Raw genomic sequence first — 27,139 nt, 5'->3', positions numbered from 1 at the left:
CGAGGCGGGACGTAGAGGGAGATACGTTCGGACAGGTACGCTGGGCCGGAGCCATATAGGGTTTTGTAGGTCAAGACCAGCACTTTGAATTGTGCTTGGAACTGGATCGGCAGCCAGTGGAGCTGACATAACAGAGGGGTGGTGTGCTCCCTGTATGACGCTCCGGTGACTAACCTGGCTGCCTCCCGTTGGACTAATTGAAGTTTCTGAACAGTCTTCAAAGGCAACCCCATGTAGAGTGTGTTGCAGTAATCTATTCAGGATGTAACATTGGCTCCAATGGGAAACTTTAAAGGCTCAGTCCTCAGTCATTTTAAGGCTTCTCCGCATAAAACCTACCTCTGTTTTAAACCCTATTTACAACTGCAGGCCTGTGAAGTTTCAGAACAATTCACCAATCTACGGATTTTTAAGAATTATTTTAAGTTTTAACCATAACATTTTTCAAAATAAGACAAACCGCAAGAGAGGGTTCTGGGAATTGTAGTCGGCGGTTGTGTCCATTCTCTGCCAATCACGGCATGGACACAACCAGGCTTTTTGCTGGCTGAGAAACACACACAGAGAAAAACTTCAACTCCCATCATGCACTGAGAGGAACTCTGAGACTCTTCAATGCCTGCCCCATGCAAGTGATGCTGGGAAAGCCTAAGGAACTTTTCCATTGCCAGGGAGGGAGAAAAGACACTGCAGGATCGTCTCCAGGAGCCCTGCCTCAGACACCTGCCTCAGGTATAATGAGGCAGGTGAACTCCATTGAATCCAGTAGCCAACATATCAGACTCTCTTGATCCGTTGAGCCATGGCAGTTAAAGTGTCATCAGGTTGCATTACACCACTGTTTCTCAACCTGGGGGTCGGGACCCCTGGAGAGGTCGTGAAGGGGTGTCAGAGGGGTCACCAAAGACCATCAGAAAACACAGTATTTTCTGTTGGTCATAAGGGTTCTGTGTGGAATGTTTGGACCAATTCTATCATTGGCGAGGTTCAGAATGCTCTTTGATTGTAGGTGAACTATAAATCCCAGAAACTACAAATCCCAAATGTCAAAGTCTATTTCCCCCAATCTCTCCCAATCTCCACCAGTGTTCACATTTGGGCATATCGAGTATTCATGTAGAGTTTGGTCCAGATCCATCATTGTTTGAGTCCACAGTGCTCTTTGGGTGTAGGTGAACTACAACTCCAAAACTCAAGCTCAATGCCCACCAAACCCTTCCAGTATTTCCTGTTGATCATTGGTGGAGTTCAGAATGCACTTTGATTGTAGGTGAACCCTAATATATCCCAGCAACTACAACTTTCGAAAGGATAAAATCTCCCTCAACCCCACCAGTATTCAAATTTGGGTGTATTGGGTATTTGTGTCAAATTTGGTCCAGTTAATGAAAATACATCCAGCATATCAGATATTTACATTTGGAGCCATGGAGAAGAAGAACTCAACAGGTTCCTGGACCATCTTAACAGCATCCACCCAAACATCCAGTTCACTATGGAAAAAGAAAAGGAAGGAAGACTGCCTTTTCTAGATGTCCTAGTCATCCGCAAACCAGATCAACAATTGGGTCACACCGTCTACAGAAAACCCACACACACAGAGATAGATATCTACATCAAAACTCCAACCATCACCCAAGTCAAAAAAGAAGCACCATTAAAGCCTTGGCAGACCGTGCAAAAAGAATCTGCGAAGCCCACCTCCTCCAAGATGAACTGAACCACCTCAACTGGGCTCTCCAGGCCAATGGATGCTCCACCTCAGACATCAGAAGAGCGGCAAGACAACCGAGAAGAAGCCACGAGAGTCAAGATGAAGATTCACCCAGAGGAAAAGTGTTCCTGCCAGACATCAAGGGAACCACTGACCTGCATAGGGAAGCTGATGAGGAAACATAACATACAAACAATCTACAAACCCACCAAGAAAATCCAACCAATGCTACGTTCAGCAAAGGACAAGAGGGATCCTCTCACCTCTGCAGGAGTCTACCGTATACCATGCAGCTGTGGACAAGTCTCCAGAGGGACCACCAAACGCAGCATTGCCCAGACACGCATCAAGGAACATGAAAGGCACTGCAGACTCCTTCAACCAGAGAAGTCAGCCATAGCTGAGCACCTGATGAACCAGCCTGGACACAGCATCTTATTTGAGAACACAGAAATGCTGGACCACACCAACAACCACCATGTCAGACTACACAGAGAAGCCATTGAAATCCACAAGCATGTGGACAATTTCAACAGAAAGGAGGAGACCATGAAAATGAACAAAATCTGGCTACCAGTATTAAAAAACTCTAAAATCACAACAACAAAACAGCAGAGAGGAAACAACCAGGCACATCTTAACACCTCTCAACAGAACATTTTCCCAGGCTCAGGCAGGCCTTCAAATGCTAATGAAGGTGATCAGCTGAAACATTCACACCTAGCTGCAGCAGGGAAGAGCTCCTTGCCCCACCTCAGCCATTCCACAGATATATAAACCCATTTTCCTATTTCCAACAGACCTCACTGCCTCTGAGGATGCTTGCCATAGATGCAGGCGAAACGTCAGGAGAAATGCCTCTAGAACATGGCCCTATAGCCCGGAAAAACCTACAAGAACCTATTTACATTAGAATTCATAGCAGTAGCAACATTACAGGAGCCCCCGGTGGCGCAGTGGTTTAAAGCACCGAGCTGCTGAGCTTGTTGATCGAAAGGTCGCAGGTTCGATTCCGGGGAGCGGCGTGAGCTTCCGCTGTCAGCCCTAGCTTCTGCCAACCTAGCAGTTCGAAAACAAGCAAATGTGAGTAGATCAATAGGTACCGCTCCGGCGGGAAGGTAACGGAGCTCCATGCAGTCATGCCGGCCACATGACCCTGGAGGTGTCTACGGACAACGCTGGCTCTTCGGCTTAGAAATGGAGATGAGCACCAGAGTCCCAGAGTCAGACATGACTGGACTTAATGTCAGGGGACTCCCTTTACCTTTACCTTAGCAACATTACAGTTAAGAAGAAGCAACGAAAACAATGTTATGGTTGGGGGTCACCACAATATGAGGAACCGTATTAAGGGGCCGTGGCATTAGGAAGGTTGAGAAACACTGCATTACACCCACAGTGTAGATCAGGAATGGGTACTCCACTTTGGCAGAAAAAATGAAATGCAAAGATACAGAATGGGGGACAATGCCTGGCTCGAGAGCAGGATGTGTGAAAAAGATCTTGGAGTCCTCGTGGACAACAAGTTAAACATGAGCCAACAATGTGATGTGGCGGCAAAAAAAGCCAATGGGATTTTGGCCTGCATCAAGAGGAGCCTAGTGTCTAGATCTAAGGAAGTAATGCTCCCCATGCTCTATTCTGCTTTGGTTAGACCACACCTGGAATATTGTGTCCAATTCTGGGCACCACAATTCAAGAGAGATATTGAGAAGCTGGAATGTGTCCAGAGGAGGGCGACTAAAATGATCAAGGGTCTGGAGAACAAGCCCTATGAGGAGCGGCTTAAGGAACTGGGCATGTTTAGCCTGAAGAAGAGAAGGCTGAGAGGAGATATGATAGCCATGTATAAATATGTGAGAGGAAGCCACAGGGAGGAGGAGGGAGCAAGCTTGTTTTCTGCTTCCTTGGAACAATGGAACAATGGCTTCAAACTACAAGAGAGGAGATTCCATCTGAACATTAGGAAGAACTTCCTGACTGTGAGAGCCGTTCAGCAGTGGAACTCTCTGCCCCGGAGTGTGGTGGAGGCTCCTTCTTTGGAAGCTTTTAAGCAGAGGCTGGATGGCCATCTGTCAGGGGTGATTTGGATGCAATATTCCTGCTTCTTGGCAGAATGGGGTTGGACTGGATGGCCCATGAGGTCTCTTCCAACTCTTTGATTCTATGATTCTATGATTCTATGATAATTACTGGCTGTTAGGAATGGTGGGAGTTGGAGTCCAAAACACCTGGAGGGCCCAAGTTTGCCCATGCCCGGTGTAGATGCAACACTACACTGCTGTGAGTTTTCCAAGGCCGGCCTATCCATGCCGCTGTCCGCTTCCCAAGGCCCGACCTGTTTTCTTGCCAGAAGCCACGTTAGACATCTTTCCGAGTCAATATTGATGTAGCAGAAGCGGGAAGGCTAAGTGGGATTATCGCCGAGCTGTGGATGGGATTCGCTCCAAGCGGCTGTGTTCGTTCCTGAAAAGAAAAGGCACCGGAGCCTGACCCGAAGGCAGCCCAATGGGACTGGCCCCTGGACGGCTATGTTTAGGATCACCGGCTTCGTGTCCGAACGGAGAAAGCCATACCAGCAGATTCCTGTTGACAGCTGGAGGAAACCGCTCCAGAAGGAGTGATTCAGCGCTGCTGAGAGGCAGAAAAGCCAGGAGGGCAACGAGATGCGCTTTTAATATTCCGAGTGGGTGCATAATTCAGAAATAGGCCCTGGCACTCTCTTGCGAGCGCCATACCTGCTCTCTGACTCTCGGAGAAGGTGCAAAACGAGCCAATTAATCCCCAGGTCTGGGAAGATTCGTAGCGCTCGAAGGAGGAAAAGAGGAAAATATGTTTTCTGATGGTCTTTGGCGACCCCTTTGCACCCCCTCGCAACCCCCACAGGGGTCCCGACCCCCAGGTTGAGAAACACTGGATTAGAGGTCCCTTCCAACTCTATGAGCCTTCTTAGTTGAAGACGCTGGACTCATTCCCTTTGGGTCACACCGTTCCATTCTGCGGTTGTTGCTTTGCCTTGTACAAATTGACAAGCTGGAATGTGTCCAGAGGAGGGCGACTAAAATGATCAAGGGTCTGGAGAACAAGCCCTATGAGGAGCGGCTTAAGAAGCTGGGCATGTTTAGCCTGAAGAACAGAAGGCTGTGAAGAGATATGATGATTGCCATGTATCAAGATGTGAGAGGAAGCCACAGGGAGGAGGAGGGAGCAAGCTTGTTTTCTGCTTCCCTGGAGACAAGGATGAGGAACAATGGCTTCAAACTACAAGAGAGGAGATTCCGTCTAAACACGAGGAAGAACTTCCTGACTGTGAGAGCCGTTCAGCAGTGGAACTCTCTGCCCCAGAGTGTGTTGGAGGCTCCTTCTTTGGAAGCTTTTAAACAGAGGCTGGATGGCCATCTGTCAGGGGTGATTTGAATGCAATATTCCTGCTTCTTGGCAGAATGGGGTTGGACTGGATAATGGCCCAGGAGGTCTCTTCCAACTCTTTGATTCTATGATTCTATGACTGTGAGAGCCGTTCAGCAGTGGAACTCTCTGCCCTGGAGTGTGGTGGAGGCTCCTTCTTTGGAAGCTTTTAAACAGAGGCCGGATGGCCATCTGTCAGGGGTGATTTGAATGCAATATTCCTGCTTCTTGGCAGAATGGGGTTGGACTGGATGGCCCAGGAGGTCTCTTCCAACTCTTTGATTCTTTGATTCTATGATTCTATATACAAGAAGGAAAAAAAGCCTTGCATGCCTTCAAGATGAACCTATAACTGCTCCTGTTTGTGGGACTTCTTTCTTCTGCTAAGGGGCCAAAATAATGTGGCTCTTTTGGAGTATGCTCAATTGGCAATTGCCAATTGGTCTTCCTTTTTGGCATCTCTATCTCCAGACCTCTCTCTCTCTCTCTCTCTCTCTCTCTATATATATATATATATATATAATTCAAACTTATATGCCGCTGCTTAGGGTCGGAGCAACTTACAAGAACAAACTAGAATCTAACACAATTTAAAACAACATATCAAAGATCAAAAGCCTGTCAAAACAAGTATGTCTTCCATGCCCTGCAGAAAGCTGATAAGGCACCGGGATTGTGGCTCAGCTGGCTGAGTGTCAGCTGTATTAAGATCACTCTGACCAAAAGGTCATGAGTTCGAGGCCAGCCCGGGCTGGAGTGGGTGTCCAGCCATTGTGTAGCCCATTGTCGACCTTTGCAACCCGAAAGACAGTTGCATCTGTCAAGTAGGAAAATAAGGTACCACCTTAAAGTGTGGGAGGCTGAATTTAACTAATTTATGAGGCCATAAAGAAAGAAGACTCCGGGGAATGTGGAATGCGGAAGAACTTCATCGGTGTCGTTGATGGACGATGAAAAGCAGCAGCTCCCCTGGCGGCCAGAAAAAAGTTAAATAGCCTTGGTGTATTTGTCTGTATTTGTTGTCTGTCAAACTGGCATTGAATGTTTGCCATATATGTGTTTACTGTAATCCGCCCTGAGTCCCCTGCGGGGTGAGAAGGGCGGAATATAAGAACTGTAAATAAATAAATAAATAAATAAATAAATAAGTCCCGCAAGGCACGGATTTCTGGTGGCAGAGTGTTCCAGAGCGATGGTGCCACTGCTGTGAAGGCTCTGTGTCTGGTTGCTGTTAGGCGCAAGGTCTTAAAACCGGGAACTTCCAACAAATCCTGGTCCTCAGAACAAAGGGATCTCTAGGGTTGGTAGGGGGTGAGGCGGTCCATCAAGTACCTCGGACCCAGACCATGCAAGGCCTTAAAGGTAAGTACAATTCCTGCCCTATATATAGATATATATATATATAGATAGATAGATAGATAGATAGATATAGATATAGATATATATAGATATATATAGATATATATAGATATATATAGATATATATATAGGGCAGGAAAAGAGATTTAAAGATGGGCTCAAAGCCAACATTAAAAACTCTGGCATTGACATTGAGAACTGGGAAGCCCTGGCTCTTGAGTGCTCCAGCTGGAGGTCAGCTGTGACCAGCAGTGCTGCGGAATTTGAAGAGGCACAAATGGAGGGTGAAAGAGAGAAATGTGCCAAGAGGAAGGCGCATCAAGCCAACTCTAACCGGGACCGCCTTCTACCTGGAAACCAATGTTCTCACTGCAGGAGAACATGCGGGTCAAGAATAGGGCTCCACAGTCACCTGCGTACCCATCGCCAGGACACCGACCTTGGAGAACAATCCTACTCGGACAACGAGGGATCGCCTTAATATATATATATATATATTTAGGGCATATAGAGTGTTGAAGCAGTCAAGTCTTTGTGAAATCATTCCTGGGATGTGACCCAGGACTTGTGCATCCTCCACGTGACAGAAGGAGAAGTGCCCACGTTGCGTTACAAATGGCCAACGCTCATCCAAAGGAAACTGATGCTCATTGGAAACACACTCAATTCTCTAATTTCCTTGCATTTCTTACAAAGTTGGCTTCATCGAGTGAGGAACATTGGCCGTGATGACTATTCTTGGCCAAGGTTATTCCCCCATTTATATTCCTTTGCATTCTTGGATCCGAAAGGGACGGCGAGAGCCACCTCTTGGCTCAACTTCTGTCGGTTTTTCTAAAGAGGTTTCTCTCTCTCAATATAATGCTTAACAAGTTAAATAATTAACCTCTTTTAAGAGTATTTTTATGGATTTGCCTCCAAACAGAGGGAGGGAGGGCGCTTGCGTGGGTTTGAACAAGAGGAGAGGCAAGGGGCAAAGGGCATTTCGGGAGGGCGGGCGGGCCTTTTCGGCTTGCATCCAGGGAGTCCGTTGGAAGCACAATTCCAAAAGCGCTTTGCCCTGCAAAAGGCAAGCAAGCAGAAGAAAAGGAGGTGGTCCCATTGATGTATGTCGATCTCATTTTGGGAAAGATGGGGCTCAAAGCGGACCGTACAGTTATGTGTTTTACAGTGGAGAGCACAATCATAGAATCCTAGAATCCTAGAGTGGGAAGAGACCTCCTGGGCCATCATCCAGTCCAACCCCATTCTGCCAAGAAGCAGGAATATTGCATTCAAATCACCCCTGACAGATGGCCATCCAGGCTCTGTTTAAAAGCCTCCAAAGAAGGAGCCTCCACCAGACTCCGGGGCAGAGAGTTCCACTGCTGAACGGCTCTCACTGTCAGGAAGTTCTTAGAATCATAGAATCATAGAATCAAAGAGTTGGAAGAGACCTCCTGGGCCATCATCCAGTCCAACCCCATTCTGCCAAGAAGCAGGAATATTGCATTCAAAGCACCCCTGACAGATGGCCACCCAGCCTCTGTTTAAAAGCTTCCAAAAAAAGGAGCCTCCATCACACTCCGGGGCAAAGAGTTCCACTGCTGAACGGCTCTCACAGTCAGGAAGTTCTTCCTCATGTTCAGATGGAATCTCCTCTCTTGTGGTTTGAAGCCATTGTTCCCTTGCGTCCTAGTCTCCAGGGAAGCAGAAAACAAGATTGCTCCCTCCTCCTCCCTGTGGCTTCCTCTCACATCTTGATACATGGCCCTCATCATATCTCCTCTCAGCCTTCTCTTCTTCAGGCTAAACAGGCCCAGCTCCTTAAGCCGCTCCTCATAGGGCTTGTTCTCCACACCCTTGATCTGCTCCCTCCTCCCTGTGGCTTCCTCTCACATCTTGATACATGGCCCTCATCATATCTCCTCTCAGCCTTCTCTTCTTCAGGCTAAACATGCCCAGCTCCTTAAGCTGCTCCTCATAGGGCTTGTTCTGCAGACCCTTGATCATTTGAGTCACCCTCCTCTGGACACATTCCAGCTTGTCAATATCTCTCTTGAATTGTGGTGCCCAGAATTGGACACAATATTCCAGATGTGGTCTAACCAAGGCGGAATAGAACATGGGGAGCATGACTTCCCTGGACCTAGACACTAGGCTCCTCTTGATGCAGGCCAAAATCCCATTGGCTTTTTTTGCTGCCACATCACATTCCTGGCTCATGTTTACCTTCCTCCCCATGAGGACTCCAAGATCCTTTTCACACGTCCTGCTCTCGAGCCAGGCCTCATCGTCCCCCATTCTGCATCTTTGCATTTCGTTCTTCCTGCCTAAGTGGAGTATCTTGCATTTGTCCCTGTTGAACTTCATGGTGTTAGTTTTGGCCAATCATCTCTCTAATCTGTCAAGATTGTTTTGAATCCTGCTCCTGTCTTCTGGAGTCTTGGCTCTCCCTCCCAATTTGGTGTCGTCTGCAAACTTGATGATCCTGCCTTCTAGCCCTTCATCTAAGTCATGAATGGAGATCCTGATCAGGACTGGGCCCAGGACGGAACCCTGCTTGTGGCACTCCACTCGTCACTTCTTTCCAGGATGAAGAGGAAGCCTTGGGGAGCACCCTCTTGGTTTGTCCATTTAACCAATTCCAGATCCAAATACGAGGGGTATTTTTTAAGTAAGGTCTGTTTTGTTGTAACACTAGTAGTTTGCGCACATACCGCAACAAGCAGCATGCCTGGGGAACACCTGTGCTCAGTTTCCGCTCTGTCGCTCACCTGTACGGTTCTGTTCTGTGCTTTAAAAATGTTTAAGACTATCCACTCACCCTCCGCATGTGAGGTTCGCTCAGGGATACGGTTTTTGTCAGCAAGGAACCTGCCTGCTACAGAAATCCATCGACAGATTTGCGAAGTGTACAGTGAGACTGTTATGAGTGAAAGCCAAGTGCATAAGTGGGTACGACCATTCAAAGATGGCCGTGACAACGTCCATGATGAGGACCTCTCCGGTCGCCCTTCTTTGATTACAGACGATTTGGTGGCTTCAGTTGAAGCGAGGATTCTTGAAGAGGGTATTTTAAAATTGGTTCAGAGGTATGATAAGTGTTTGAACAAACTTGGCAACTATGTTGAAAAATAGAGTGAAGTATGTACTTTCTGAAAATAAATTTACTTTTTTGAAATAAACTTTCGTTGTGTACTTATGTTCCAACGGACCTTGCTTAAAAAATACCCCTCGTAAATAAACAAACAATAATATCGTCAGGAGAAATGCCTCTAGAACATGGCCATAGGCACGATTGGCGGGGACGAGAGACAGGGCCTTCTCGGTGGTGGCCCCTCGGCTATGGAATGCCCTACCGGTTGACATCAGACAGGCCCCTTCGTTGCTGGCATTTCAGAGGAAGGTCAAGACTTGGCTCTACGAGCAAGCGTTTGGCTAATCAGTGCAACTGAACAACTGAACACAGGAAGTCGGTAAAACTGAACATAGGAATGGCACAAGGATTATGAGAATGGATCTTGCTCTGTTGAGGCATCATGAATTGATTAGGAATTGATAATAACTGTTGATTTTGTTGTAATGTGTGATGTGTTTTTAACTGTATATTACTGTATAACTTGCACTGTGTAAACCGCATTGAGTCGCCTAATCTAGGCTGAAAAATGCGGTATAGAAATAAAGCAAATAAATAAATAAATAAATAAATATAGCCTGAAAAAACCCACAAGAACCTAGTGACTCCAGCCATGAAAGCCTTCGACAATACAAACAATAATATCTCTGTATGTCACGTGTTCCATTTGTAAGTGAATGCCGCTGTTTTTCTTTGGTGTTTAAACAATAATAAAAATTCAAGGAAAACAGGGTTGTGGAAGCCAGGGAGCCCTTTGCCTCGATTACAGGTTGGCATGCCACCACCATATGGCCGCATGCCCCGGTGGGGAGCCCTGTGCTGACCCTCCTCGCGGCCCACCGGGTTTGGTTTCACGACTCGGTCTGGCCCGCCGGGCGCTCGCCAAAAGCCCACCCAAGAAGGGCACTCGCTTAAAGGGCGGCGACAGCTGAGACCTCGACCCCTCGGTCGCATTGAGGGCATGACTCAGAAATAGCAGGGCGCAGGTCGGCTGCCAGCTGGGAACCCGAGATTCCTTTCTTAAATTAGGTAATTAACAACATACCGAGTGGAAAGAATACAAAATAACGGACATTTTGCAAACACCACCTAGGCTTGAACAAGTATCGCTTCCTCTGCCATACATTGATGAGCCAACTGCTAAGCAAAGGTCATATCCAAGGGTTGCATCGTTTTCCCTTATCACTCTCTAAAATATATTTCACGAAAGCCGACCGGAATGAGTCGAATTCCGATCTTTTAATTTCACCCCTGACACCTTCATTGACATGGATAACTTATCACGTAAGGTTACATTCCATACCTCCCCACACCATGCCTTCCAGCGTGAGATTGATTACTATCTTCCAATTCCTTGCAATCATGAGAGTGAAATAATCACCAGTTCTTCCTTTTCCATTTCTAAATTCAACTTTGTGGTGTCCATTACTAACACTAACTTGGCATCTGGTGTGTGTGCGTGTGTCACGAGCAACTTGAGAAACTGCAAGATGCTTCTGGTGTGAGAGAATTAACTGTCTGCAAGAACGTTGCCCAGGGGACCATTATAATATCATATCATATCATATCATATCCATATCATATAATTTATTTTCTCGTGTCAGGAGCAACTTGAGAAACTGCAAGTTGTTTCTGGTGTGAGAGAATTGACTGTCTGCAAGAACATTGCCCAGGGGACCAATATAATATAATAAATATAATAAAATATAATATAATTTCTCGTGTCAGGACTGAGAAACTGCAAGTCGTTTCTGGTGTGAGAGAATTGACTGTCTGCAAGAACATTGCCCAGGGGACCAATATAATATAATATAATATAATTTCTCATGTCAGGATCGAGTTGAGAAACTGCAAGTCGCTTCTGGTGTGAGAGAATTGGCTGTCTGCAAGAACATTGCCCAGGGGACCAATATAATATAATATAATATAATATAATATAATATAATATAATATAATATAATATAATATAATATAATATAATATAATATAATTTCTCGTGTCAGGATCGACTTGAGAAACTGCAAGTTGTTTCTGGTGTGAGAGAATTGGCTGTCTGCAAGAACATTGCCCAGGGGACTAATATAATATAATAAATATAATATAATATAATATAATATAATAGTATATTTCTTCTCGTGTCAGGAGCGACTTGAGAAACTACAGGGCCTTCTCTGTGGTGGCTCCTCGGCTATGGAATGGCCTCCCTAAGGAGATTAGATCAGCTCTCTCACTCTTAACATTTTGGAAATTTCAGAACTCTAACAAAACTCAAAATCTCATTATTATTTCATTAATGGTGGTTTTTATGACAGAACCAATTAGGAACTGCCATTTATAACAAAATTTTGAAAGTTTTGTTAGAGTTCTGAAATTTTCACCACCAGAACTTTAGCAACACTGTAGAAGCAAAGCACCAGCGACCCCTCGTTTTTACCACCAGAACTTAAACTTTGTAAGTACTTTAGAAACATTTAGAACCATGGATTGCCCATGCCTAGTAAGTAAGTAAGTAAGTAAGTAAATAAATAACATCAATTCTGACTTGGCCACGGTAGTCCACGCTCTGGTTACATCCCGTTTAGACTACTGCAACGCTCTCTACGTGGGGTTGCCTTTGAAGACAGCTCGGAAGCTCCAACTAGTCCAACGCTCGGCAGCCATGATTTTAACAGGGAGCATACAACCTCCCTGTTGCGCCAACTCCACTGGCTACCGATCTGCTACCGGGTTGAATTCAAAGTGCTGGCGTTGGCCTTTAAAGCCCTAAACGGTTCCGGCCCAAGCTACCTATCCGACCGCATCTCTGCCTATGAACCCACCAGGACTTTGAGATCTTCCGGGGAGACCCTGCTCTCGATCCCGCCTGCTTCTCAAGCTCGGCTGGCGGGGACGAGAGATAGGGCCTTCTCGGTGGTGGCTCCTCGGCTGTGGAACGCCCTTCCTACGGACATTAGGCTAGCACCATCTCTAATGGTATTCCGCAAAAAGGTGAAGACCTGGATGTTTGTGCAGGTGTTTGAGTAATTTAGTGCAATCTGGCAATGGAACATAGGAATGGAACAATGGACGACGAACCTGGACTACGCTTGGATGATGAGAAGGTTGGGTACGGTTGTTTTTCGTAATAATTGTGCATTGTAATTGCTTATTGGTAATTTATGGATAATGTGTTAAGTCAATTGTTATATGTTGTATGGAACCACTGCTGTTTCTACTGTTTTTACTGTTTGTGAACCGCTGTGAGTCGCCTTCGGGCTTGAGATACAGCCGTATAGAAGCAAAGTAAATAAATAAATAATAAATAAATTTACGAACCTAACAAATCTGATACAAAATATGAAAAGTAGCGATAATTTGGCAGACCCTGAGAAGATCTCTACCGTCTATTCCTCCCATTCTTGGTGCCGAGCTACTGCCAGGCGCAACTGATCTGGCGACCGGCACGCTGCAACTCCCCGGAACCCGAGATTCCTCCCATCGGATCCATGCGCTCCGCTTACCTCCCAGGGTCATCCCTGCTTCGTAGCATTTCCTCAGGCGGCAGGAAGGGCAGTTTTTCCGCCGGAACTTGTCGATGGTGCAGTCGTTGCGGCTGGCACAGAGGTACTTCTGTTTACCTGCAGGCATGCCAAACAAAACAACAACAAGGCCGGTTGAGAAACAGCAGTCCTTTGTCCCACCCTGGTCTTTCCACAGATATATACACCCTTTTTCCTAGTTCCAACAGACCTCACTACTTCTGAGGATGCTTATTATTATTTATTATTATTTATTAGATGCACTTATTGACCGCCATTCTCAGCCCTTACGGGCGACTCATGGCGGTGTACAGTACAAATAAAAAGACAGTTACAGAGGCCAGTATCAACAACATATGACTATACAACAAATACAAACTACATAAAAATCCACTTCGTCTCTTAGTAGAATGCTTGCCAGAGATGCAGGCGAAACGTCAGGAGAGAGTGCCTCTAGAACATGGCCATATCGTCCGAAAAAGCCTACAACAACCCAACAGCAAGGGATGCAACCTGTCGCTCCCCACTGAAGATAACCCAAGCTTGAGCCAAGCCAAGTCAGACTGGGAAGCCTTGCCTTTAGGATAAGAGCAACTCACACCATTAATATCTTATTTATTTATTTATGTATTTATTTACTTATTTATTCACATCCCACTTTCTCTCTCCATAGGGAGACTCAAAGCAGCTCACAGTCAAAAACATTACAACTTAAAATATACAAATATACAATAATAACAGAATATCTCTCTCTATATATATATTATATGCTATCGGTAGTATTATATTTAATATATTCTTTCTTTCTCTTCCTCTCTTTTTCTTCCTTTCACCCTTCTTCTTTCCTCTCTCTCTCACTCTTTCTATTTTCCTTCCTTCCTTCTCCTTTCTCTTCCTTTCTCTCTCTTCTATTCTCCCTTTCTTCCTCTTTCTTTTTTCTTTTTCTTCCTTCCTTCCTTCCTTCCTTCCTTCCTTCCTTCCTTTCCTTCTTTCTTTGTATTCCTTCCTTCCTTTTTTCTTCCTTCATCCTTCTTTTCATTCTATTCTTTTCTCTCTCTCTCTTTCTCTTCCTTCCTTCCTCTCTTTCTTTCTGTTTCCTTTCTCTTTCTTACTCACTATTCCTTCCTTCCTTCCTTCCTTCCTTCCTTCCTTCCTTCCTTCTTTCTTTCTATTCCTTTCTTTCTCTTCCTTCCTCCCTTTCTTTTTTCTTCCGTCCGTCCTTCCTTTCATTTTATTCCTTCCTTTCTCCCTTTCTCTTCCTTCTTTCCTCTCTTTCTTTCTGTTTCCTTTCTCTTTCTTACTCACTATTCCTTCCTTCCTTTCCTTCCTCCTTTCTATTCCTTTCTTTTTCTTCCTTCCTTCCATCCTTCATTTCATTCTATTCCTTTCTTTCTCTCTTTCTCTTCCTTCCTCTTTCTTTCTGTTTCCTTTCTCTTTCTTACTCAGTATTCCTTCCTTCCTTTCCTTCTTTCTTTCCATTCCTTTCTTTCTCTTCCTTCCTCCCTTTCTTTTTTCTTCCTTCCGTCCTTCCTTTCATTTTACTCCTTCCTTTCTCCCTTTCTCTTCCTTCTTTCCTCTCTTTCTTTCTGTTTCCTTTCTCTTTCTTACTATTCCTTCCTTCCTTTCCTTCCTCCTTTCTATTCCTTTCTTTTTCTTCCTTCCTCCCTTTCTTTTTTCTTCCTTTCTTCCATCTTTCATTTCATTCTATTCCTTTCTTTCTCTCTTTCTCTTCCTTCCTTCCTTCCTTCCTCTCTTTCTTTCTGTTTCCTTTCTCTTTCTTACTCACTATTCCTTCCTTCCTTTCCTTCTTTCTTTCTCTTCCTTCCTCCCTTTCTTTTTTATTCCTTCCATCCTTCCTTTCATTCTATTCCTTTCTTTCTCTCTCTCTTTCTCTTCCTTCCTTCCTCTCTTTCTATGTTTCCTTTCTCTTCCTTTCTTTTCCTTTCTCTCTCTCTTTTACTTCCTTTCTCCCTTCCTTTTCTTCCTTCCTTTCCCTTCCTTCCTTTCCCTTCCTTCCTTCCCTCTTTTGTTCCTTTTCTTTCTCTTTCTTTCCTTCCTTTCTTTCTCTTCTTCTCTCTTTCTTCTTCTTCTTCTTCTTCTTCTTCTTCTTCTTCCCTCTCTCTCTCTCTATCCCTCCTTTCTCCCGCTATGGGATAGCATTTTAAAAATATGTGTGTAACATGGCCTTCAGGCTACTCGTATAAGGTGTACAAGAAACAGAAACGAATTCCGTGTTTAGATTTGGGATTTCATCTCCAAGATTTCTCCGAAAGTCTTAGCATCCGAACCCTGCCGGAACCCCTGTCTCCTGAATGAGGGCACATTAATTGGAGACAGGAGGTTCTTCTGTTGACGTTGCCTTCTAGTCAACGCCGACACGAGTTTTCCTAGAGAAAGACTTCTTCAGAGGGTTTTGACATTGCCTTCCTTGGAGGCAGATGGCACATGATTGGAACCAGAATGCCTTGAGTTCAATAGGTCCACTTTCCTTCTGGAAGGAAAGGGCTTGAGGTCTTTCCAACCCTGTGATCGCCCTCTCATTTATCAATGACCAGAACTCCAAGCCATACTACAGTTCTGGCCCGCTTTGTTCAGAACAGAGACAGATGACTTCTAGGATTGGCCGTTCCCTTCTCTCCATATGGGTTGCGTTAGTCTTCTGCACAGCAGGACCACACCACTGGCTCCGCAAACTGAATAGTCCATCAACCCAGACATCGACGTCCTTTCCATTGATCCCGAACCCATGAACGTTTCCCCATTCCCCCTTTCACAACTTTGACTTATATATAAATAGATGGAATCCAACTTTAAATTATGTTTTCTTAAGGGGCATTAAAGGGATTAAACAATTGAAAGAAGTCTTCAAGGAATGGCGATGCATCCAAGAAGAGTGGATCCAAAACCTATTAAGTGTTTTGGTTGTTGCAAAGGTTACACTCCAACTCCGCTCATTCCAGGATGAATTGCTTCATCCCACCCGTTTTCATAAAATTGATTGGCGGAAGAACTGCCTGCTTTGAGTTTATTTTATAAGGGAAACTCGTCATTATCAATCACGGCTTTAATAAAAAGGATAATGAAAAGAAAGGGATGCAACTTTGCCAGAGAAAGGAGGCAAGGGGAGGATTTCTCTGGAGGGAGAAAAAAGGGGCAGAGTTCAAGGAGGAAAGAGGGAAAGGAACCCGAAGAAAAGGAGGAGAGAAAGGAACCTGAAGAAAAGGAAGGAAGAAAGGAACCTAAAGAAAAGGAGGAAAGGGAGAAAGGAACCTGAAGAAAAGAAGGAAAGAAGAGAACCTGAAGAAAAGGAAGAAAGAGAGAAAGGAATCTGAAGAAAAGGAAGGAAGGAAGGAAGGAAGGAAGCTGAAGAAAAGAGAGAAAGAAACTTGAAGAAAAGGAGGAAAGAGAGAAAGAAAACTGAATAAAAAGAGGAAAAAGAGAAAGGATCTTGAAGAAAAGGAAGAAAGAGAGAAAGGAACCTGAAGAAAAGGAGGAAAGAAAGGAATCTGAAGAAAAGGAGGAAAGAGAAAAAGGAACCTGAAGAAAAGGAAGGAAGGAAGGAAGGAAGGAAGGAAGGAAGGACCCTGAAGAAAAGGAGGAGAGAGAGAGAGAAAGAAAGGAACCTGAAGAAAAGGAGGAAAGAGAGAAAGGAACCCAAAGAAAAGTAGGAAAGGGAGAAAGGAACCCAAAGAAAAGTAGGAAAGAGAGAAAGGAACCCAAAGAAAAGTAGGAAAGGGAGAAAGGAACCCAAAGAAAAGTAGGAAAGAGAGAAAGGAACCCAAAGAAAAGGAGGAAAGAGAGAAAGGAACCAGAAGAAAAGGAGGAAAGAGAGAAAGGAACCCAAAGAAAAGTAGGAAAGAGAGAAAGGAACCCAAAGAAAAGGAGGAAAGAGAGAAAGGAACCCAAAGAAAAGTAGGAAAGGGAGAAAGGAACCCAAAGAAAAGGAGGAAAGAGAGAAAGGAACCCAAAGAAAAGAAGGAAAGGGAGAAAGGAAACCAAAGAAAAGGAGGAAAGGGAGAAAGGAACCAGAAGAAAAGGAGGAAAGAGAGAAAGGAACCTGAAGAAAAGGAAGGAAGGAACCTAAAGAAAAGGAGGAAAGAAAGGAACCCGAAGAAAAGGAGGAAAGAGAGAAAGGAACCCGAAGAAAAGGAGGAAAGGGAGAAAGGAACCCGAAGAAAAGGAGGAAAGGGAGAAAGGAACCTGAAGAAAAGGAAGAGAGGGCGGAATGTGAAGAAAAGGAAGGAAGGAAGTAACCTGAAGTAAAGAAAGAGAGAAAGGAACATGAAGAAAAGGAGAAAAGAGAGAAAGAAACCTGAATAAAAAGAGGAAAAAGAGAAAGGATCCTGAAGAAAAGGAGGAGAGAAAGACAGGAACCTGAAGAAGAGGAGGAGAGAGAGAGAGAGAGAAAGGAACCTGAAGAAAAAGAAGAAAGAGAGAAAGGAACCTGAAAAGAAAGGAAGGAACCTGAAGAAAAGGAGGAAAGAGAGAAAAGAAAGAAAGGAACCTGAAGAAAAGGAGGAAAGAGAGAAAGGAACCTGAAGAAAAAGAAGAAAGAGAGAAAGGAACCTGAAGAAAAGGAGGAAAGAGAGAAAGAAATCTGAAGAAAAAGAGGAAAGAGAGATAGGAACCTAAAGAAAAGGAAGAAAGAGAGAAAGGAACTTGAAGAAAAGGAGGAAGGAATAAAGGCAAAGAGGTGCTGACTCCAGGAGAGCAAGGAGCTAAGTGGAGTGGAGAGAGGATAAACTATCTATCTATCTATCTATCTATCTATCTATCTATCTATCTATCTATCTATCTATCTATCTATCTATCTATCTATCTATCTATCAATCAATGCTCTGTTCGTTGTGAGTGGCATCATAACTCCAAATCTGCTGGACGAATTACCGCCAAATTTGGCCAGAAGACACTTACTAACTAACTCAAAAAAAAAAAATGATCTTGTCCTTTGGGAGTTGTAGTTGCTGGGGTTTATAGTTCACCTACAATCAAAGAGCATTCTGAACTCCACCAACGATGAAATTGAATCAAAGTTGACACAAGGAACTCTCATGACCAACAGAAAATACTGGATTTGATGGGCATTGACCTTGAATTTGGGAGTTGTAGTTCACCTACATCCAGAAAGCACTGTGGACTCAAACAATGATGGATCTGGACCAAACTTGGCATGAATTCTCCATAGGTCCAAATATGAACACAGGTGGAGTTTGGGGGAAATAGACCTTGACATTTGGGAGTTGTAGTTACTGGGATTTATAGCTCCCCTACAATCAAAGAGCATTCTGAACCCCGCTAGTGATAGAATTGGACCAAATGTCCCACACAGAACCCCTATGACCCTTCTGACACCCCCTCATGACCCCCCACCAGGGGTCCTGACCCCCAGGTTGGAAAATGCTGCCTGGGGGCCATCCAGGCCAACAGCCTTCACCAGGGCAAGAAAACAATCAAAGCCCTCCTGACAAAGAGCCATCCAACCATAGATATAGCTAGACCAGCGTTTCTCAACCTGGGGGTCGGGACCCCTGGGGGAGGGGGTCACGAGGGGATGTCAGAGGGGTCACCAAAGACCATCAGAAAACACAGTATTTTCTGTTGGTCATGAGGGTTCTGTGTGGGAAGTTTGTCCCAATTGTATCATTGGTGGGGTTCAGAATGCTCTTTGATTATAGGTGAACTATGAATCCCAGCAACTACAATTCCCAAATGTCATAGTCTATTGTCCCCAAACTCTACCAGTGTTTACATTTGGGCATACTGAGGATTTGTATCAAGTTTGGTACAGAATCTGATCCATCATTGTTTGAGTCCACAGTACTCTCTGGTTAAAGGGCAACTACAACTCCCAAACTCAAGGTCAATGCCCACCAAACCCTTCCAGTATTTTCTGTTGGTTCTGTGTGCCAAGTTTGATTCAATTCCATCGTTTGTGGAGTTCAGAATGCTCTTTGATTGTAGATAAACTATAAATCACAGCAACTGCAACTCCCAAATGACAAAAATAAATCCCCTCGCAACCCCAACAGTATTCAAATTTGGGTGAATTGGGTATTTGTGCCAAATTTGGTCCAGTGAATGAAAATACATCCTGCATATTAGATATTTACATTATGATGCATAACAGTAGTAAAACTGCAGTTAGCAACTAAGGAGGCTGTTGAGGTCCTGAACCGGTGCCTGGCTGCTGTAACGGTCTGGATGAGGGCGAACAAATTGAAATTGAATCCAGACAAGACAGAGGTACTCCTGGTCAGTCGCAAGGCCGAACAGGGCAGAGGGTTACAACCTTTGCTGGATGGGGTCGCACTCCCCTTGAAGGCGCAGGTTCGCAGCTTGGGTGTGACCCTGGATTCATCGATGAGCCTGGAACCCCAGGTCTCGGCGGTGACCAGGGGAGCATTTGCACAGCTAAGGCTTGTGCGCCAGCTGCGCCCGTACCTTGGGAAGTCTGACTTGGCCACGGTAGTCCACGCTTTGGTTACATCCCGTTTGGACTACTGCAACGCTCTCTACGTGGGGTTGCCCTTGAAGACGGCCCAGAAGCTTCAACTGGTCCAGCGTGAGGCAGCCATGTTACTAACAGGAGTGGGACGCAGGGAGCATACAACCCCCTTGTTGTACCAGCTCCATTGGCTGCCGATTTGCTACCGGGCTCAATTCAAGGTGCTGGCATTGGCCTATAAAGCCCTAAACGGTTCCGGCCCAAGATATCTATCTGACCGCTTTTCGGCCTACGAGCCCACAAGGACTTTGAGATCATCCGGGGAGGCCCTGCTCTCAATCCCACCTGCCTCACAGGCACGCCTGGCAGGGACGAGAGATAGGGCCTTCTCGGTGGTGGCTCCTCGGTTGTGGAACACCCTTCCCGTGGACATCAGACTGGCTCCTTCCCTGATGATATTCCGCAGGAAACTAAAGACTTGGTTGTTCAAGAAGGCGTTCGAACAAGAAGTGCAATAATTGGTAATGACGACAGGAATGGAACAACGGAAAATGATACTGGATTGTGGTTTAACGATGAGACGACGCGAATGGCTTTTTGTATTATTGATATTGATATTGTTGATGTTGTTGATGACGATGTTTTTTGTTATTGCTAGATTGATTTTAGATTGTGTCTTGTAATTTGCACCCTGTCCTCTCTATGTTGTACACCGCTGTGAGTCGCCCCCGGGCTGAGAACAGCGGTATAGAAGCACAGTAAACAAATAAATAAATAAATGTATATGACAGATATAGTATCATAGATGTGAAAGGGACCCCTAAAGAAGGACTATGATATGTGGCATGTTCCAGGGTAAGCAAACCAGACAATCTCCACATCAACACTGACAAAGAAACATCAAGAAATACTCAGTTCTTGTGGGTTTTTTCGGGCTATATTGCCATGTTCTAGAGGCATTTCTCCTGATGTTTCGCCTGCATCTATGGCAAGCTTCCTCAGAGGGTGAGGTCTGCTGGAGCACCTTGATTAGCATACAATGGGCTGACTGTGCCTGGAGCAAACTCTTCTTGAAAGGTGATTAGAGAAATGCCTCTAGAACATGGCCATATAGCCCGAAAAAACCCACAAGAACTGAGTGATTCCGGCCATGAAAGCCTTCGACAATACATCAAGAAATACTGTTTACCCACAATTATCAACACATGACATAGATGAGAAACCAACACTTTCCCATTACTTTATTTTCCAGATCACCAGGCTGGGCCACAGCAACGCCTGGCAGGGGACGGCTAGTAAATCTATAAATCGGGAGGCTGTTCTGCAAAAGGATTAACACTTCATTTCACTGGCATCTGCAGCCTTCCTGGGCAGATGGTGGCTGAGCGTTGCACCTCCGTATAAAGAGCTGCGGACAAACTCTCAATTATGTTTAATAGCCGATTTGCCTATAAAAATAAAACATCCACAGTGGCAGCTGGAGTGGAGAAATACCTCCCCGAGCAATGGGAAGAAAGACAGGAAGGAAGGAAAGCAAAGGCCGAGCGTCCCCAGTTCCAGGCCACCGTTTGTGGAGTAGGAGCTTGCTTGGTCACCTTACTCAACATCGATCCACTTAAATCTATTTCGCAGATGGTGAAAACAGAAGAACAGCCTGCCTTGGCTTCTCCATCAGTGTTTAACATTTACACAAATGATCAGGCGCTGGCAGAAGGAAGAGAGAGTTTCATCTATGCTGGGTGCTAGAAACAATATCATACGAAAGCTGACTGGCACAACCTGGGGATCACAACCAGACACAGTGAAGACATCTGCCCTTGCGCTATGCTACTCTGCTGCTGAGTACGCATGCCCAGTGTGGAACACATCTCACCACGCTAAAACAATGGATGTGGCTCTTAATGAGACATGCCGCATTATCACGGGGTGTCTGCGCCCTACATCACTGGAGAAATTACACTGTTTGGCTGGTATTGCACCACCTGACATCCGCCGGGAAGTAGCAGCCAATAGTGAAAGGACCGAGGCAGAGACATCTCCAGCTCATCCCCTGTTTGGGTATCAGCCAGCACGTCAACGACTTAAATATAGAAATAGTTTTCTAAGATCTACAGAGACACTCGCTGGAACATCCCAGCAAGCGAGAGTCCAAAAGTGGCAGGCTCAAACTCAGAACCTCAACCAATGGCTGATACCAAATGAGAGACTCCCCCCCCCCCCCCGGGCACACAGAAGATGGGGCGACTTGGAAGGCGCTGAACAGACTGCGCTTGGGCACCACGAGATGCAGAACCAATCTTAAGAAATGGGGCCACAAAGTGGAGTCCACAACATGCGAGTGCGGAGAAGAGCCAACCAGTGACCACCTGCTGCAATGCAACCTGAGCCCTGCCACATGCACAAGGGAGGACCTTCTTGTGGCAACACCAGAGGCACTCCAAGTGGCCAGATACTGGCCAAAGGACATTTAATCAACTACCAAGCTTTCAAATTCTGTGTTTTGTTTGTTTGTTTCGTTCTGTTAGAAATGTAATACAATTAACTGGTTGCCCTGACACGACAAATAAAATAATCTATGCTGATGATCATGCCATCACCGCTCAAGCAGGGAGCTTTGAAATTGTTGAATAGAAGCTCTCCTAAGCTTTAGGTGCTCTTATTGACTATTACAGGGAAAACTGTAACAGCTGATTCCTAATCCATCTATAACACAGGTGTGTGGTTTTCACCTTAAGAACAGACAAGCATCTGGAGCTCTGAGGATTATTACCTGGGAAGGAATCCCACTGGAGCATTGCATAATCCACTGTGAACCTCCTTGACACTGTGAACCGCCCGAGTTCCCTTTGGAGTTGGGAATGGAGGTATACATATATAGCAAATCTATATAAATAAGAATGTAATGTTCGTTTGTGGGATTAACAGAATTCAAAAACCACTGGGGGAATTGGCACCAAATTTGGACACAGGACACCTAACAGTCCAATGTATGTCCTTCACTCATAAAAACACTGAAAAACACAGCAGAAGGGACTTAAAAAGCCCCCAAAAGCTAAATGATGAAAAGCTAAATGACAATACAGAAAAAAGGGAAGAAAGAGGGAGGGAAGGGAAGAAAAGAAAGAACAGAAAGAGGGAAGGAAAGAAAGAAAGAAAGAAAGAAAGGAAGGAAGGAAGGAAGGAAGGAAGGAAGGAAGGAAAGAAAAGAAAGAGGGAGGGAAAGAAAGAAGGAAAGGGAGAAGGGAGCATGGAAGCAAAGAGAGAAGGAAGGAAGGAAAGAGGTAGAGAAGGAAGAAAGGAGAGAAAGAGGGAGGGAAAGTAAAAGGGGGAAGGAAGGAAACTTAGAGAAGGAAGGAAGGAGAGAAGGAAAGAAAAAAGGGAAAGAAGGAAGGAAAGAGGGAGTGAAGGAAGGAAGGGGAGAAGATGTAAAAAAAGAGGGAGGGAAGGGGGAGAAAAAGAAAGAAAGGAAGAAAGAAAGAAAGAAAAGAAAAGAAAAGAAAGAGGGAGGGAAAGAAAGAAGGAAAGGGAGAAGGGAGCATGGAAGCAAAGAGAGAAGGAAGGAAGGAAAGAGGTAGAGAAGGGAGAAAGGAGAGAAAGAGGGAGGGAAAGTAAAAGGGGGAAGGAAGGAAACTTAGAGAAGGAAGGAAGGAGAGAAGGAAAGAAAAAAGGGAAAGAAGGAAGGAAAGAGGGAGTGAAGGAAGGAAGGGGAGAAGATGTAGAGAAAGAGGGAGGGAAGGGGGAGAAAAAGAAAGAAAGAAAAGAAAGGGGGAGGGAGGGAGGGAGGGAGGGAGGGAAAGAAAGAAAGAAGGAAGCATGGAAGCAAAGGGAAGGAAGGAAGGAAGGAAGGAAGGAAGGAAGGAAGGAAGGAAGGAGAGAAAGAGGGAGGGAAAGAAAAACGGGGAAGGAAAGTTAGAGAAGGAAGGAAGGAAGGAAGGAAGGAAGGAAGGAAGGAAGGAAGGTAGGAAGGAAGGAAGGAGAGAAGGAAAGAAAAAAGGGAAAGAAGGAAGGAAAGAGGGAGCGAAGGAAGGGGGGTAGATGTAGAGAAAGAGGGATGGAAGGAAAGAAGGAAAGAGAAGGAAGAAAAGAGAGACAGCAGAAGAGAAAGAAAAAGGGGGAAGGAAGGAAAGAGATGTAGAAGGAAGGAAGAAGAGAAGGGAAGACGGGAAGTGTTATTTTTTTTATAATGCTAATGCCTGAATATGCAAAGACAAAGCATCAGACAGAGTTGCTATGAAAAGCTGACGGGTTCTCTGAGAGTATGAAAGAAAAAGTGAGACAGGAGAATAACTCAGGCAAAGGTCTTTAAAACCTTCAGGTCAATCTGCTGATTCAAAACAATACAGCCTCCCTCAAATCCAAACACATGCAAGCAAATAACAACTCGAGAACACCAGAATAATATAATAAAACAGTTTACTCCGAAATCATGTCTGAAGGTGATCATACAGGTAAAAGTCTTGAGTTTCATGTAATCCAAAATATACTAGGAACTACATGAGGTACAAGTAGGCCTTACAGCATGCAGAGGATGCTTACATCCTAGAACAAATCAGCAATCTCAAATCCAACGCCAATGACAAACTGATCAGCTTTGATGTGGTGTCTCTATCCACTAAGATCCCTATAGCAGACACCATCGCACTCATCAACTAGACTTTACCAGAAGACATCACAGCTCTGTTCAACATTGCCTCACGACAGGCTACTTCCAGCAGAACAATGAATTCTATGAACAGAAAGCTGGAACAGCCATGGGGAGCCCTCTCAGCCCCGTCATAGCATTTTTTAAAATCTGGAATTCTTTGAGAAAAGCAAAGAGTTTTGGAAACTGCACCAAAAAAGCAAACTGTATGGTTCCGATACGTGGATGACACGTTCACCATTTGGAGCCATGGAGGAGAAGAACTCAACAAGCTTTTGGACCATATCAACATTATCCACCCAAACATCCAGTTTACTATGGAAAAAGAAAACAAGGAAAAATACAATTTCTAGATGTCCTAGTCATCTGCGAACCAAACCAACAATTGGCCCACACAGTATATGGAAAAATCCATGCACACCTATCCATGCAAAAATCCATGCACACCTACATAAGAAATTCGATCATCCAGGAGAAAATGCTGCTAGAACATTATTTATTTATTTATTTAATGCACTTATTAACCGCCATTCTCAGCCCGTAAGGGCGACTCATGGCGGTGTACAGTACACATAAAAGACAGTTACAAAATCCATTTCAACAACATATAAACAATACACAACTTACAGACTACACTAAAAATCCGCTTCGTCTCTTAGTAGAATCATAGCCAATCTCATATTCCTTGTTCCATTCCAGTTCTCATTACCATATTGTCTTGCTGTAGCACTTAATTAAATGCCCTCTCGAACAGCCATGTCTTAAGGCTTCTCCGAAAGGACATGAGGGAGGGCGCCTGTCTGATGTGAGCAGGGAGAGTGTTCCACAACCGGGGGGCCACCACCGAGAAGGCCCTCTCCCTCGTCCCCGCCAGCCGCGCCTGTGACGCAGGCGGGACCGAGAGAAGGGCCTCCCCAGACGATCTCAAGGTCCTCGTGGGCTCGTAGGCCAAGATGCGGTCGGAAAGGTATTTTGGGCCGGAACCGTTTAGGGCTTTGTAGGCCAAAACCAGCACCTTGAATTGGGTCCGGTAGCAAATCGGCAGCCAGTGGAGCTGGGACAACAAGGGCATTGTGTGCTCCCTGCCACCTGCTCCAGTTAGTAACATGGCTGCCACGCGCTGAACCAGCTGAAGCTTCCGGGCCGTCTTCAAGGGCAGCCCCACGAGTTTTCATGGCTTACTTCTGGCTCCAAAGGCTCTTTTTTTGAAGATGGGAGGCATGGATGAGTCTTCCCATCACAGAATCCAAGGTGATGCTTGGAAAACTCACATATGTGCACCCCATCAGGAATAGCATCATGAAGGCATTGTCCTAATAAGGATGTTGGCCTTGTTGACGTGGTCTTCCGAAAGAGTCTCTCTCTTGACTTCAAAGGGACGCAACGGCAAATCGGTTATGAATAAGCCTTGCCAAGAAAAAGTGAAGATGGAGTCACCATAAGATAAAGTCACTCTGAAAACAGAGCTAGAGTAGTTAAGTGTTGTCTTGGACTAGGTGTGGAAATCCATAGCATGACCTTGGGCAAGTCGCTCAGAGGATGGGAATGCCAACCTTCCTCTGGAATATCCATCAAAGTTTTGGATAGAGTCATCAAAGGTTGAGTTCAACTTGAAGGCCCACAACAACAACAAACTATGAACTTCAGGAGGGAACAGCACGCTTCCTCAAACTATTTTCTTGAGCAATTCTCAGGATTGATGTCTCTGAGTTCGATGAAGAGGGTCATTTCTGCCAAGGCACATGGGACCTGTAGTTCTATACTACATATTCTCCACAATTCAGTGAAATCTACAAGAAGAAGAAGAAGAAGAAGAAGAAGAAGGAGGAGGAGGAGGAGGAGGAGGGGAAGGGGAAGGGGAAGGGGAAGGGGAAGGGGAAGGGGAAGGGGAAGGGGAAGGGGAAGGGGAAGGGGAAGGGGAAGGGGAAGGGGAAGGGGAAGGGGAAGGGGAAGGGGAAGGGGAAGGGGAAGGGGAAGGGGAAGGGGAAGGGGAAGGGGAAGGAGAAGGAGGAGGAGGAGGAGGAGGAGGAGGAGGAGGAGGAGGAGGAGGAGGAGGAGGAGGAGAAGGAGAAGGAGAAGGAGAAGGAGAAGGAGAAGGAGAAGGAGAAGGAGAAGGGGAAGGGGAAGGGGAAGGGGAAGGGGAAGGGGAAGGGGAAGGGGAAGGAGAAGGAGAAGGAGAAGGAGAAGGAGAAGGAGAAGGAGAAGGAGAAGGAGAAGGAGAAGAAGGAGGAGAAGGAGAATGAGGAGGAGAAGGAGAAGGAGAAGGAGAAGGAGAAGGAGAAGGAGAAGGAGAAGGAGAAGGAGAAGGAGAAGGAGAAGGAGAAGGAGAAGGAGAAGAAGGAGAAGGAGAATGAGGAGAAGGAGAAGGAGAAGGAGAAGGAGGAGAAAGAGAAGGAGGAGAAGGAGAAGGAGAAGGAGAAGGAGAAGGAGGAGAAGGAGAACAACAACAACAACTTTATTTTTCTACCCCGCCTCCATCTCCCCAAAGGAACTCAGAGTGGCTTACAAGGGTCTCAAGCCCAGGCAGAATACAATTAAAATAAAGCAATAGCAATTAAAACAGCATAAAATGAGCTCCTGGAGAGAACAACACTCTAAAGGCAGGGATGGTCAATGCACCAACTAAGCTTTAGGGATACTTCCCATTGATCATGTTTACAACTTGAAATAGTTGTGAGATGAGCAGCCATGAAACAAAGAGAAGATTGAGTTCCCTCCCAACCAATACAGGTTGTCAGTAGGCAAAAGATAGGAGAGGAGGACATTAAAAAAAAAAAGGTAGCAATGGTGGGGGGCTAATTGAATGTGGCTCCCCCTTTATTCCAGATATCAAATTGGATTATGCAACCTAATGCCTCTTTCCAGAGTGCATCTCAATTTATGGAGGGATGTGATTATCAAACTAAATGTGTTTCTATGGTTGCAAACGTCATGG

The 27,139-nt window shown here is 45.3% G+C and overlaps 1 protein-coding gene across 1 annotated transcript in view; it reads right to left on the bottom strand.

Moving 5' to 3' along the window:
• AR (androgen receptor) overlaps positions 1 to 27,139 on the bottom strand; it is a 246,371-nt gene that overhangs the window by 76,246 nt on the left and 142,986 nt on the right. Inside the window, exon 3 of the mRNA XM_060755993.2 lies at positions 13,100 to 13,216. Within this exon, the coding sequence (XP_060611976.2) occupies positions 13,100 to 13,216 (117 nt within the window). The remainder of the gene's footprint in view (positions 1 to 13,099; positions 13,217 to 27,139) is intronic.

This window comes from Anolis sagrei, chromosome 10, assembly GCF_037176765.1.
Source record: "Anolis sagrei isolate rAnoSag1 chromosome 10, rAnoSag1.mat, whole genome shotgun sequence".
In the NCBI taxonomy this organism is placed as follows: Eukaryota; Metazoa; Chordata; class Lepidosauria; order Squamata; family Dactyloidae; genus Anolis; species Anolis sagrei.
This window is presented reverse-complemented; position numbering and strand designations above follow the sequence as displayed.